Below are 15,536 nucleotides of genomic sequence, written 5' to 3' on the forward strand. Positions count from 1 at the left end.
GCCCTGAAACTAGGGTCAGAATGTAGTGCTGAAACGTTGGCAAAGCTGCAGAATGAACCCCCCAGAGCTGAAGTGGCAAAACGAGAGCAGCGTATGCATAGCACAGAGTTGAAATGCGAATGGAGGGAGCATGTAGAGACCTGGGGAAAGCTGGTGGAGGCCACTGAGTGTGCTCAAGGAGAAGCGTGAAGCTGAGGCTGCCTTAACAGAGGCAAAGGTGTATAACTTAGACAGTGGGAAGGCAGCTGAAGGACCGACCACTGGAGCAAAAGCCCCCTGATACAACAGAGAATGAAATCAAATCAGGAGACAAAGGCAGGAACGAGCTTCCTGACATGCTTCACACCAAATGTTTACCCACTCCTCCTCCTGAACCTGCTTCAGATTCAAAGATTAACCCCCTTTTAAGGTAGAAAGTGAGAAGTGTTCAAGGGCACCCAGCGTGGGTGTTCCCCACTTCATGAGAGCACATGTGGGCTGAGAGCACCTTCCACCAGGAGCCACTGCAGAACCAACGTGCACAGCCCTCACTCACTACGGTGATTAATCACCACTGGGCAACAGCTTGACTGGGACTGGCCAGAGAAGCTCTGATGCAGAGTCAGTCTGAAAGTGGTCAAGACAGTCACCCGGAGAGTGGTGGAGGGTAGCAAGGAGGACTGGAGGAGCTGGAATAATATATTGCAGAACATGAATGGACACGCAGTGCAGCGAGCACCACTGGTCTCTGGGGAACTGAGCCGAGAGCCCATTGACAACACAAAGTATTAGACAAAGATACAGCTCTAAGTTCAGGACCAGCAGCTTGGGCTACTGGTTCCAGCAGGGCACCAGCTGAGCATTCACCAGGTGTAGCTACTTCCTCATACACTAAAGACTTGTCCTGGAGCATCAGTGGTCACTGGAAGAAGAGCCAGTGGAGTTGTTGTGGAGTTAGTAGGAGGCGAGGTCTGCTTACCCTTGCCAACCCTCATTGAGTGTGACCCTACTCCCAACAACCGGGATGAAATCCCTATTTCTGAAGCTTCACGTGGTCGCTCACACCTTAAGGACATCACTGACGAGCTTCTCCCGCTCGACTCTTCTGCTAAGGTTCTCAAGAACAAGCAAATATATTGGAAAGTCAATGAATCTTGAATCTACGGTTCTCCTGTGTCTTCGCAGAGACCACCTGAGCACAATCGTATGGCCAACAACTGAACCTCGGTTGGGTCACGCTGCATGAAGTCTGCCTCAGTCCACTGTCAGCATACTTAACACTAACGTCCTGGAGAATGGATGTCAAACTCATCTCAGACCCTGTGAAAGTCACATCTATATGGAAGGGCAGATGGCAGGAGTAGCTAAAGATGGCCTTTGCAGTGGCTGGTACATTTGTAGGCAAGCTCTCAGCGCAGAGCAACTGAATTAGGCAAAGGTTAGAACCCCTTTCTTTGTTCAAAGACAGGTGTACGCAGAGGGAGTGCAGAGTGTCACAAAGCAGGATCTCCTCCCAATCCAAGGTTATTCTAGTAAACTCTGTCCCTTCCTTAATGCTGAGGGTTTTGTGAGTCGGAGGGTGTGATTAGAGAGCACAACTGCAGAGGTAGCTCGCTCATTGCTCATTCTGGGTGAGCAGCGGTCAGCTCAGCAAATATTACCGCCAGCAAGTTTGTCATCAAGGCTTTCATTTTCGAAATGAGAATGGTTAAAGACTGTGCATTAAAACTAGTTTCTGAGACTTTCCTTTTGCCAAAGACATAATGAACTGGTTTATTGACTTTTTGTTTCAGTAGTTAAGTGTGACTTATGGATGCCAGGCTGGGAGTTTTCTGGCCTCAGCGCTGTTTGTTTTGTAAGAACATCACTCCCAGTCTGTAAACTGTTATTTGTATCTTTTGATATAACTTCCTGCATGGGTTAATTCAAAGAGTCTTCCGTTTTGTTAGTATTGGTAAACATTTGGTAGATGTACTTTGAAGGAAGTATTATGTTTATGGTTTATCACTATTAAGCTATAGTTGCGCCACAAGTTCATTGTGGTCTACACGACATAGATATGGAATGGTGCATGCGTGTATTACCTTGGTTGACACTGATCATGAGAGATACCAATATTATTAGTATATTCAGGTGGGCAACCATTCTTTATTGAATTTAATATGTGTTTTACTTATCTTTTTCACAAGTACGATTGTATTAAAAACCCTGGTGATGTTTGAGAAGGTGTTTAACTCACGCTATAGCTTTGTGTATCCGCATTGTGAGGGCAGTAGAGTGGACCCTGTGGGGTGGGGGGTTGTGGATGATGGCACATTCTGAAACAGCACAACATTGTGGGTCAAAAGGTCTGTACTGTACTAACCCTTTATGTTTTATGTTCCATGGTCTATAAAAGAGGAGGTGGACCTTTATTCTGCTGTCCCAATCAATATTAATTCACCCAGCGTATTACCTACATCCAATGTTGATAAATCCCTAGAGTCTGTATCTCACAACACAAAAGCATAATAACTTAAGGGCAGGCCATTCAGCCCCTCAAGTGTGTTCCACCATTTGTTTTGTTGGTGGCCGATTGAAGCCAGGCTTCAGCTCCCCATCTCCTTATCTCTGCCAGTTCCCCACAGCGATTCCCTGATCTTACAAAAATTGCCTCTTTAATTACACCTTCTGATGCAGCCTCTGTAACCTTCCAAGCAAAGGAATTCCAGAGTTTTGGCACCACCTGTAGGAAGTCCCTACGGACTTCAGTTCTAAATGATGGCATCTGTCTGTCTTGAAGGACAATGGAGGATTTTTCACAAGCCTGGGCGGAAGTTATAGAGCTCCTGAGATGCCCAGTTGTCCAGATCCCCCTCTTGGCCTCACCGGTGTAGTCCAAAAGAAAACAAAGCTATATGTTTGGCACCAGTTTGGCTGCAGGAGCTTCCGGAAGGATGTTCAATGACTTCCAGGGGTCTTAGGGGCTCCACTCTGGATTTTCTGTCTGGGTTTACTCCCGTAGCCTTTGTCTTGCCCGAGGCTGCCTACAGGACGGTGGGACTATTTACCCAAAGCTGTGGAGCTGGTTCACGACCACAAGTGTGTGTCCACACGCCGGTGGGCCTGCGTGCTACGTGTGCAAGGGCCAGACCTCCTCCCTGTCCTCTATAGTTCAGCCCAAGTCCAAAATCCACCCTGTCAAGCACCAAGTATATGACATGTTTCAATAAGATCTCTCCTCATTCTTTTAAACTAAATCATGGATGTATTGGCTATCACTTTCCAGAACTTCATGGATTATGGGATAATTTCACAGAGCAGGGGTGAAATATAACCGTATCATTTAAAACAAAAAGAAACATGAGGAAAAACAGGAAACTCTGGTCATCCTTACAAGTAGGAGTGGGGAAAATGCCAGAGGCTATTGTAAAGATTGAGATGACAGGACGTTAGAAGATGTCAATGAGATCTAATAAAGTCAGCCTGGATTTCTGGAAGGGCAATGGCTTTTGACAAAGTTACTGAAGATTTTTGGGTTGTATTTGGTCGAATAAATAAGAGAAAACCAGAGTTGCACTTGGATTTTCAGAAAGCCTTTAATGAAAATTAAAGTGCATGGTGAAGGGAATAAAGAATTGGAATGGATTGAAAATTGGATTGACAGTCAGGAATAAATGGGTCATTTTTGGCATGGCAGGAAAGTAACTAGTAAAACACTGCAGAAATTAGTATGAATAATGCCAATATTTTGGATGAGGGAACAGAATGTAACACGGTGAAGTTTGACAATGACTGAAAACTGGCTGGTAAAGAGGGATAGAGACTGCAAGGTGACTTAGAGGGGTTGATCGACTGGGCAAAACCATGGCAGCATTACAAGGGTATGTATAACATGTGAAGCTATCTGTTTTTGTCAGAGAAACTGGAAGGCAGCATCTGATTTAAATGGTGTTAAAATGGGTAGTGTTGTAGTTAACATAATGTTATTAAAGTGCCAGCGACCCTGGTTCAGTTGTGCCGCTGTCTGTAAGGAGTTTGTATTACCTTGTGGGTTTCCTCCGGGTGCTCCAGTTTCCTCCCACATTCCAAAGATGTACAGGTTAGTAGGTTAATCAGTCACATTGGGTGGCCTGAGCTCGTTGGGGTGGAAGGGCCTGTTTCTGTGTTGTATCTCTAAATAAAGTGAGAGATGTTACTTTACAAAGGGACTAAGTATTCTTATACGCCTGTTGTTGAAAGCAAAAATGCAGGGGTATCGGGCTGTGAAGGCAAATATTATGTTAGTCTTCATTGCAAGAGGAAGTCTTGTTACAATTATACAGGAGACAATACTTTGCCTATCATTCTTCTCATCTAAAAAGTACCTGTACGGAGGGAGTGCAACAGAGACTCACCAGATGGGTTCCTGGAATGATAGAACTAGTGTGCGAGGAGAAATGGGTTCACTATGCTTGTATTCAGAAAAGAGTAGACGATAGGATCTCATGGAAACCTACATAATTCTAGCACTGCTCAGCACGATGCAAACAGGAGGATTTTACTTTTGGTCGGGGAGCCTAGAATCAAGTGTCAGCATCTTCAGTTACAGGAAAAATCTTCAGGACTGAGATGAGGAGAAGTGTCTTCACTGGAACAGTGGAATTCTCTGCCTCAGAGGGCATCACTGAATATATTTAAGAAGGAGACTGATAAATATTTAGATACACACAGCATCAAGATGGGAGACTGAGGATATGTGTGTTGGGGGGGGGGGGATCCTGAATGATGTAGCAGGACTGAAGGGCTGAATGGTTGTCTACTGCTCCCATGTTTTTAATTTTTTTTGTTTATATTGTCTTACTACTTATTTCCTTATTTACAACAGTTGCCACATCTGAAGAGTATCCAAGACTAAAGGAAGCTTTGGGTGTCTAGAGGCTGTGAAAGTCACTATGGTCAGTGGTGTTGAGGGTAGTACAGAAGGTTGTCATTGGTTACAACTGGACATTGCTAGGGTTCAGAGCTGGGCTGGGAAGTGACAGAGTTTAACCCAGAAAAGTGTGAAGAGATTCACTTTGGAAGGTTAAACTTGAGGGTAGAGCACGGGGTTAATGGCAGGATTCTTGGCAGTGTGGAGGAAAGGAGGGATCTTGAAGTCCAGATCCATAGTTCCCTCATGGTTGCAGAGCAAATTAGTCGGGTGGTTAAGAAGGCTTGCGGTGTGCTGGCCTTCACTGGTCACGGGATTGAGTTCAAGAGCTGTGAGGTAATGCTACAGCTCTATGAAACCCAGGTTGGACGTCACTTTGAGCACGGTGTTCAGTTCTGGCTACCTCATTATCGGAAAGATATGGAAGCTTTAGAGAAGATGCAGAGGAGATTTACTAAGCTGATACTTGAATTGGAGAGCTTGTCTTATGCGTACAGCAAACTCAGGCCCTGCTCTTTGAGGCAAAGGAGTATGAGAGGTGACTTGATAATGAAGTACAAAATGATAAGAAACATGAACAAAGTGGACAGTCAGGGACTTCTCCCCAGGGCAGAAATGGCTAAAATGAAAAAAGTATAATTTAAAGTTGATTGCAGGAAAGTACAGAGGGGAAGTCAGACATAGGTGTTTTACATGGAACACAGTCAGGGTGGTAGTAGAGGCAGATATATTAGGGGTATTTAAGAGACTCAGATGGGTTCTCGGAGGGCTATGTGGGAGGGAGTGGTTCAACTGATCTTAGACTAGGCTAGAAGGTTGGCACAACATGGGTCGAAGGGCCTGTTCTGCGCCGTAGTGTTCTATGTTCTACATGGATTTGTCCTTTCAAAGCACCATGTGCCTCCACCTGGTAAAAGTTACCAGGCACTGCTTGCTGTCACTCACCAAAAGGACTGAGGAGTGTCGCAGAGGTGCAGGGGGGCCATTCCATCCTCCGTCTGCAGCCTTGGGTTTGCTCCGTACTGGAGCAGCAGCTCCACGCAGTCAGAGTAGGCGTTGGCGCAGGCCAGGTGTAGGGGGCTCCTGTTTCCGGGAATCAGGTTGGGCTTCGCTCCGCGCTGGAGCAGATACTGGAGGCAGCTGGTGTAGCCACGGCTCGCTGCAATGCACAGGGGGCTGGTCAGCTCACGCTTGTACTCCAGGGACCAGAGACCTGCAGTGTTCAAATTTCACAGTAAATTTATTACCAAACTATATATCTCACCGTATACTACCTTGAGATTCTTTTTCTTGTTGGCATTTACAGGAAATTAAATACAACGGAATTTATGAAAACCATACATAAACAAAGATGGACAAACAAGCAAGGTGCCAAATTGATGGTTGTAGGGTAATTACTGTTGCTGAACCTGGTGATGTGGGATCTAAAGCTTCTGTGTCCCCTGACCAATGGCAGTTGCAAGAAGAGATCATGGCCTGGATGGTGGGGGTCCTTGATGACGGCTGCTTTCTTGTGGTGGGCATTCCTTATAAACGATGGGGTGTATCTAACACTTTTCGTAGACTGTCCCAATTCCTAGGCATTGGTGGTGCAACCAGTCAGGATACTCTCCACTGTGCATCCATGGAAGTCTATCAAAGTTTTAGATGACATGTTGAATCTACACAGACTTCTAAGAAGGTAGAGGAGCTGTCATGCTTTCTTTGTGATGTCACTTATGTGCTGGTGTCACGAAAGAGGGAGTGTCAGCATCACTGTACAAGGCCCACCAGCAATATGTCGCCATGATGCACCGTCCATTGCCTTGCCCTTACCCTAAGATGCGTATCTCTGCAGTTCCACTCACCAGGGTGTACAGTGTAGCTCTCAGGCACTCTCTACTGACTTATCCAAGCCGCAGGTCACACACAGTTGGTGTAAGTATATCAGATGTCATAGTTTGAGGGTGAAAGGTGAAATATTAGTGTGGAACTCTTCACTTCGAAGGTTGAGTGAGTATGGAATGTTGGCCCTGTAACGTCTTGTGACACTTGTGGGCTGCCCTCAGCATGTGCACGGGTATGTCGGTTGTTAACACAAATGATGCATTTCACAACACTGATTGGCCTAATCTCAAATAATAATGAGGCAGCCTACAGAGAAGAAGTCATCACCCTGACACAGTGGTGTCAAGAAAACAACCTCTCCCTCAACGTCACAAAAACAAAGGAGTGGTTGTGGACTACAGGAGGAATGGAGACAAGCTAACCCCTATTGACATCAATGGATCTGGAGTTGAGAGGGTGAACAGGTTTAAGTTCATCACAGGACTTTGGAGAGAGTGGTGTGGACAGCCCAGCACATCTGTAGATGTGAACTTCCCATGATTCAGGACATTTACAAAGACAGGTGTGAAAGATCATTGAGGATCCGAGTCACCCCAACCACAGACTGTTCCAGCTGCTACGATCTGGGAAAAGGTACCGCAGCACAAAAGCCAGAACCAATAGGCTCCAGGACAGCTTCTTCCACCAGGCCATCAGATCAGTTAATTCACTCTGACGCTACTGTATTTCTATGTTATACTGACTATCCTGTTGTACATAGTTTTATTATAAGTTACTATAACTTTCACATTGCACTTTTGAATGGATACGTAAGGTAAAGATTTTTACTCCTCATGTATATGAAGGATGTAAGTAATAAAGTCAATTCTATTCGTTTCACTGTATGTTCTGATGTCCGTGTGATGAATAAATCTGACTCTGAGTCTGACTCCCTCTGTTGATTTGTGCCTTAACTCTGTCTGCCATGTTTGGTCCCATGATTTACAATACCCTTAGCAACAAATATCTTTTAGTTTTGGTTTCAAAACTCTCAGCTGGCTCCTCCATTCATACCCACATCAGCCATAGTCACTGTTCCCTTGAAGAGGTGCTGGGTCTGGTGCAGTGGGGCAGGCATCACCTATTGCCCATGTAAATATTCCCATAACAGCTGGACGTTTAAGCTCACATGTTCTATGGCTGGAGTGTCTGCGGTGTCCAGGGAGAGGTAGTGCCTCTGGCCAAGGGCCTGTCCTGTCCATTCCGGGGTAACTCACTCACCTTTGGTCCTCACCGGACACTCTGCTCTCACCTGTGGCTGTAAGTAGCTGTTTGCGTGCGACAGTGGCCACACCCTGGTACACCACTTCGATATGTGGGCTAGCTCCATAATCAAGTTCGCAGACAACACCATGGTGGTTGGCCTGATCAGAGGGGATGACGAGATGGCCTGGAGGGACGAGGTCCAGCACCTGGCCGCGTGGTGTGCCAGCAGCAACCTGGCCCTTAACACCCAGAAGACCAAGGAGATCATTGTGGACTTCAGGAATGCTAGGAGCCACACTCACGTCCCATCTACATCAGTGGAGCTGTAGTGGAGCGTGTATCAAGCTTCAAATTCCTTGGTGTCCACATTTCCAAGGATCTCACCTGGTCCCTGAACTCCTCCATCCTGATCAAAAAGGCACAACAGTGCCTTTATTTCCTGTGGAGCATCAAAAATGCTCACCTCTGTCCCAGGATACTGACGGACTTTTACCGCTGTACCATTGAGAGCATACTCACCAACTGCATCTCAGTGTGGGGTGACAATTGTCCCGTATCAGACTGCAAAGCACTCCAGCGGGTGGTGAAAACTGCCCAGCAGATTATCTATACCCAATTGCCCACCATTGAGAACATCTACCATAAATGCTGCCTGGGCAGGGCAAAAAGCATTATCAAGGATGCATCTCACCCTAACCATGGACTTTTTACTCTCCTCCCATCTGATAGGTGCTACAGGAGCCTCCGCTCCCACACCAGCAGGCACAGGGAGAGCTTCTTCCCTGAGGCTGTGACCCTGCTGAACATCACATCACAGCGCTAAGCAGTATTGCACCCATATTGTACTGTCTCAGTATTTTTATATTTGTGTGCTGTAGCACTTGCTTCTTATTCGCAGTTATTTTGTAAATAACACTATTCTTTGCATTCCTGGTTAGATGCTAACTGCATTTCATTGGCTTTATATCTGTACTCAGCACAACGACAATGAAGTTGAATCTAATCTAATCTGAACCAGGTGAGGGTAGGCACCAGCCTTGTACCCCAGTGAGAAAGGGACATGCCTGCCCCAGCACACAAAGTCAGCTCTGGTGGGCTAGACAGATGAGATCTACAGTGAGATTGAACGGAGGTTCTGCAGAGCTCCCTGGAGGGCAAAGGGCACAGAAGACATCAGAGACACCCACTGCAGCCAAGAAAGAGCCCAGTTTGTGAAGCTTCACTGGACTAGACTTCTGATGTTGAGAGAGTGGTACTGCCCCAGTGCAATGACTTTTCTGCTTTAAAAACAGGTTTCCTGTCATCGTAGGACAGAATGGACAACCACCATATGCTCCTCAGCCATGGTTATGCTATTTCCTGTCCAACATCAGCAAGGTTTGTGAATGGGACAATCTGCTGCCTCTCTGATAAAAATAGGGTAGTGAACACTAATAGTAATTAAACACTCCAGGAATAGTGTAAATGTCTGCGTCTGATAATCCTCCAGCTCATTATTAAGAACACTTTTTAATTATTATGATGAGGAGCCCTAGGGCTCTCGCCAATTTTAAATAAATTAATTAGGGTGTAATTTAACACCACAACAGGCTGCTTGCTGTAAAGTTTATTATGGTGTATACTGTGGAAGGAAGAATGTATTCTTGTGTTGGGTAATGTATCAGCAAGTCACGGAGCCACAGGGAGAACACTAGGTTTCCTCCTCTGGCAACTGCTCCTCGTAGAAGCACGTTTCCCCACCCAGCCTTTCAAAATCTCTGCTCTCAATCTCTGGCCTTTTGATCGATGCCGATTTCAATGATACCACAACTGGAGGCAGTCTTCAGCTCCACTGGGCCATCCTTCCTAAATCTTTCTACCTCTTGTCTCCTGTCGTCTCCTCCTCAACTATCCTTAAAGCCTTCCTCTTTAACCAAGAGGTTGGTCTTGGGAAATCGCACCAGTCCTCACTGAGGGGTCAGCAGATGAGCAGCTTCAAGTTGCTGCATGGCAACATCTCTGAAGATCCTTCCTGGGCCCAACACGAAGGCAGTATAGCCACTCGTGTGTGGAGATTTGCTATGTCACCAAAGACGACCAAGTTTCTACAGACATACCGTGGAGGGCATTCTGGCTGGTTGCATCTCTGCCTGGCGATGCAACATTATCAAGAACTCTTTTTAATTATCATGATGAGGAGCCCTAGGATTGCACAGGCTTGAAACAAAACTGCAGAGGGTTCTAAGCTTAGGAAACACTAACCTTCCCATCATTGAGGCTTCATCAAAAGCTGATCTGAGTTATCTCAGATCAGGAAGCACAAGATTAAGGTCAGAAGTAATAGGCTTAGAAGGGATCTGCGGAAGATTTTTATTCAGCCAGAGGTTGGTTGGAATATGGAATGCACTGGCCTAGGAGGTAGTGGAGACAGACTCTCAGAACATTTAAGAATCACCTGGAACAAGGATTAGAAGGCTATGGATCAAGTGCTGGTAATTGGAATTGGTAGAGATAGATGAAGGGCCTTGGCACAAAACATTGATTGTCTACTCTTTTCCATAGATGTTGCTTGACCTGCTGAGTTCCTCCAGCACTGTGTGCGTGCGTGTGCGTGCGTGCGTGTGTGTGTTTAGGATTTCCAGCATCTGCATACTTTCTTGTGTTTGTGCAGATAGGCCAGTACTGGTATAGTGGGCTGAAGGGCCTGTTTATGAGCTGTGTGACTGGCTTTGAAGTGTGTTTTGCAGCTAGTGAAGTGCTTCAAAGGTGCAGTCACTGTGTGCTGTAGTAAACATGGAAACCAACACAAGTGACAAAGAAGGATTAATTGCAAAATGGGCAGATTTGCTAGAGCTGTTGGGAATGGTTTAAGCTAATATGGCAGAGCGATGGGAGCCAGGATGATGGAGCTGAGGATGAGCCAGCAGGTAGATGATGGGTGTACCGTGAATGTAAGGAAGGAGAAGCTGATGATTGAGTACAAATGCAGACAGAGCGAAGAGCTAAATTGTTCCACTGAGGCAAAATTTAAAATTTAAATGCTAGAATGGTGGAGCAGATTCGACGGGCTGAATGGCCTAACTTGGCTCCCATGTCCTCTGGTCTAATGGAGCTGGATCTCAGCATTGTACCTGAGAATATTATCACAGAGCGCTGGGCATTACTGACTGTGAACATACAGTAGCTTCGATAGGTTAAAGATTAGATATCTCCACTTGGTTCACACAACAGTGCAGCTAGTCGAGCCTCTACCTCATGCCTCCAGTAACCCGGGTTCAGCACCGGCTTCCAGCGCAGCCTGTGCGGAGTTTGCACGCGACCGCATGGGTTTACCCTGGGGGATCAGCTTTCCTTCCACATCCCGAAGGTGTGTAGGTTAGTGGGTTTATTGGCTATTATATGGCGGAATCTGAGGAGGTGGTGATTTTTAAAATTCAAGATACAGTGTGGTAACAGGCCCTTCCACCCCAATGTGCCCACGTCACACAATTACCCCCATGTGACCAATTAACCTACTAACCAATACGTCTTTAATATGTAGGAGGCAACCACAGAGCCTGGAGCAAACCCACACAGTCACAGGAAGAACGCAGAGATTCCCTACCACAGTATCGGAATTGAACCCGGAGCACTGGTGCTGTTATGCTGACTACTACACCTCCGGGCAGCCCCAAGATTAAACTGGGATTAGTATAAACGAGTGCTCGCTGATCGGTACAGACTCGAAGGGCAGAAGGGTCTGTTTCTGTGCTGTGAGACCTAACCAATTTGCAGCTAATAGATTTGCTCTATTCCACTTATGCTGATTCAATGTGCTGTGTGCTCCCTCTACAGTATTCAGAATGAACTTCAAAAACATTAGGGCAGCATCTAAGATTATTACCTTGGGCACATCAAATCTGCAGAAGTAAATGTTGGAAACCTGAAAATAAACAAAATAGCCAAGACTGAGAATTACAGCAGGCTGCAGTGAAGAACAAATGCCATCACGTTTGGGCCTGTGACTAATTTTAACCGGTCTTTTCAGGTGTGGAATATCCTGCTGATTACATTTTGATGTTTGCATTGACATCATCAGTTAGTTCAAATGTCTTATCATGTATGGTATACTTCGGTTTGAAGGTGTTTTCCTGTTGTTGGCGTGCGTTATAACTTTAAACACGTATAGATCCACACTCTGTGGCTCCACCATCATGAAGTGCTTTGAGGTGCTGTACGCAGCATGCATTAACTCCAGTCTCGCAGAAAATCTTGACCCATTGCAATTCACCTACTGCAGAAATAGGTTTATGCAGAGGCCATTTCCCTGGCTCTACACTAATCTCTGGATCATCTGGACAGTAAAGATATCCAAGTTAGACTATTGCTTGTTGACTACAGTTCCATCTTTAACACCATAATTCCCCATCTTCAATAGCAAATAATTCCAAACAAACTCATTACCAAGCTTCTAGACCTGAAACTCATCAACTTTCTTTGCGACTCAATGCCCAGCTTCCTGACCAACAGTCTACAACCAGGAAGGACAGGCAGCAACCTCTCCAGCACGATTACCGTCAACACAACAAGGATGTGTCTTTAGCTTCCTACTCTACTCCCCATGACTGTGTGGCCAGACTCTGCTCTATCTCCATCTACAAGTGATGATACCACCATGGTGGGCAGTGACTCAAATAACGATGGGTGGAATACAGGAAAAAGATAGGAGCTCTGGTGACAACAATAATTCCCTCAACGTCAGCAAGTTGGTTATTGACTTCAGCAAGGGGTTGGTGCACATGCTCTTGTTTGTGTCAATGGTGCTAAAGTTGAGAAGGCTGAGAACTTCAAGACCCAAATAGTGAACAATACCTGTAGTATGTCCTGGACCTACCATGTTGACTCTGCTGCAAAGAGAGCTCACCAGCAGCGCTGCTTCACCAGGAGGCTAATCAAAAAATTGGCATCTCCCCTTTGACCCTCACCAAATTTTATTGATGCATAGAAACATAGAAAACCTACAGCACAGAACAGGTCCTTTGGCCCACAAAGCTGTGCCAAACAAGTACTTTCTTTAGAAATTACCCAGGGTTTCCCATAGCCCTCCATTTTTCTAATCTCTATGTACCTATCCAGGAGCCTCTTAAAAGATCCTATTGTAACCACCTCCACCACCGTCGCCGGCAGCCCATTCTGCACATTCACCACTCTCTGCATAAAAAAACTTACCCCTGACGTCTCCACTGTACCTTCTTCCAAGCACCTTAAAACTGTGCCCTCTCATGTTTGCTATTTCAGCCCTGGGGAAAAAGCCTCTGACTATCCACACAATCAATGGCTCTCATCATCTCATTTACCTCTATCAGGTCACCTCTCATCCTCCATCGCTCCAAGGAGAAAAGGCCGAGTTCACTCAACCTATTCTCATAAGGCATGTTCCCCAATCCAGGCAACATCCTTGTAAATCTCCTCTGCACCCTTTCTATGGTTTCCACATCCTTCCTGTAGTGAGGTGACCAGAACTGAACACAGTACTCCAAGAGGGGTCTGACCAGGGTTCCAACAGCTATAACATTACCTTCTGGCTCTTAAACTCAATCCCACAATTGATGAAGGCCAATGCACCGTACGCCTTCTTAACCACAGAGTCAACCTGCGCAGCAGCTTTGAGTGTCCTTTGGACATGGACCTCAAGATCCCGATGATCCTCCATACTGCCAAGAGTCTTATCTAGATGCACCATGGCTTGGCAATGCTGCCTGTGACTGCTGAGAAATGTGGAGACAGTTCAGCACTCTACGGAAACAAACCTCCCCTCCCTGAACTCTGTCTACACTTCTTGCTCAGTAACGCAGCCATCACAATCAAAGACCCCGGCCAACCCAGACATACTCTCTTCTCCTTATCCACTGGGCAGATGCTCTTGAGCCTGAAAGCACGTACAACCAGGCTGAAGGACAGCTTCTACTGTGCTGTTATAACACTGTCGGTCCCCTAGTACAATGAGATGGACTCTTGACCTCACCGTCTATTTTATTATAACTTTGCATCTTATTGTCTGTCTGCACTGCACATTCCCTGTAATGACACTTTATTCTGCACTGTTATTGTTCTAACTTGTTCTACCTCAATGCACTGTTGTAACGTATCGATGCGTCGGAACAGGTCACGAGACAGGTGCAGTGGAAAACCTCTATCTTCCTCATCATTATGTACCATGTCATATGACATGGGTGATCACAACTGTTCTTGGCAAATTCTACAGAACCGCTTGTCATTGCCGCCTTCTGAGCAGTGCCTTTTCAAGATGGGTGACCACAGCCATTATCAATACTCTTCAGAGATTGTCTGCCTGGCGTCAGTGGTCGCATAACCAGGACTTGTGATATACACCAGCTGCTCGTACGACCATCCGTCACCTGCTTCCATGGCTTCATGTGATCCTGATTTTGAGGGGGGGGGGGCGCTAAGCAGGTGCTACACCTTGCCCAAAGGTAACTTGCAGCCCAGTGGAGGGAAGGAGCTCCTTACACCTCTTTTGATAGAGACATATCTCCACCCTCCACCCAGTATGCATGACAATAATAAACCAATTTAGCAACTTATTTCATGCAGTCATAGTGAACCATCAGTTATGCCATCAGGATCCAGGGAAGTTTAGCCAGGTGGATTCAGAATTGGCTTGCCTGCAGAAGGCAGAGGGTTGTGGTGGAGGGAGTACATTCAGATTGGAGGGTTGTGACTAGTGGTGTCCCACAAGGATCTGTTCTGGGACCTCTATTTTTTGTGATTTTTATTAATGACCTGGATGTGGGGGTAGAAGGATGTGTTGGCAAGTTTGCAGATGACACAAAGGTTGGTGGTGTTGTAGATAGTGTAGAGGATTGTCAAAGATTGTAGAGAGACATTGATAGGTTGCAGAAGTGGGCTGAGAAGTGGCAGATGGAGTTCAACTCGGAGAAGTGTGAGGTGGTACACTTTGGAAAGACAAACTTCAATGCGGAGTACAAAGTAACTGGCAGGATACTTGGTAGTGTGGAGGAGCAGAGGGATCTGGGGGTACATGTCCACAGATCCCTGAAAGTTGCCTCACAGGTAGATAGGGTAGCTAAGAAAGCTTATGGGGTGTTAGCTTTCATAAGTCAAGGGATAGAGTTTAAGAGATGCGATGTAATGATGCAGCTCTATATAACTCCAGTTAGGCCACACTTAGAGTACTGCGTCCAGTTCTGGTCGCCTCACTATAGGAAGGATGTGGAAGCATTGGAAAGGGTACAGAGGAGATTTACCAGGATGCTGCCTGGTTTAGAAAGTATGGATTATGATCAGAGATTAAGGGAGCTAGGGGTTTACTCTTTGGAGAGAAGGAGGATGAGAGGAGACATGATAGAGGTGTACAAGATATTAAAAGGTATAGACAGAGTGGACAGCCAGCGCCTCTTCCCCAGGGCACCACTGCTCAGTACAAGAGGACATGGCTTTAAGGTAAGGGGAGGGAAGTTCAAGGGGGATATTAGAGGAAGGGTTTTTACTCAGAGAGTGGTTGGTGCCTGGAATGCACTGCCTGAGTCAGTGGTGGAGGCAGATACACTAGTGAAGTTTAAGAGACTACTAGACAGGTATACGGAGGAATTTA

General features: G+C 46.0%; 1 protein-coding gene across 1 annotated transcript in view; it reads right to left on the bottom strand.

Moving 5' to 3' along the window:
• asb18 (ankyrin repeat and SOCS box containing 18) overlaps positions 1 to 15,536 on the bottom strand; it is a 63,807-nt gene that overhangs the window by 26,473 nt on the left and 21,798 nt on the right. The window contains exons 4-6 of the mRNA XM_059965967.1: positions 5,816 to 6,083; positions 4,356 to 4,380; positions 4,006 to 4,013 (exon numbers count right to left, since the gene is read on the bottom strand). Coding sequence (XP_059821950.1) covers positions 4,006 to 4,013; positions 4,356 to 4,380; positions 5,816 to 6,083 — 301 coding nt within the window. The remainder of the gene's footprint in view (positions 1 to 4,005; positions 4,014 to 4,355; positions 4,381 to 5,815; positions 6,084 to 15,536) is intronic.

The sequence above is a fragment of the Hypanus sabinus genome, chromosome 4 (assembly GCF_030144855.1).
Source record: "Hypanus sabinus isolate sHypSab1 chromosome 4, sHypSab1.hap1, whole genome shotgun sequence".
NCBI lineage: Eukaryota > Metazoa > Chordata > Chondrichthyes > Myliobatiformes > Dasyatidae > Hypanus > Hypanus sabinus.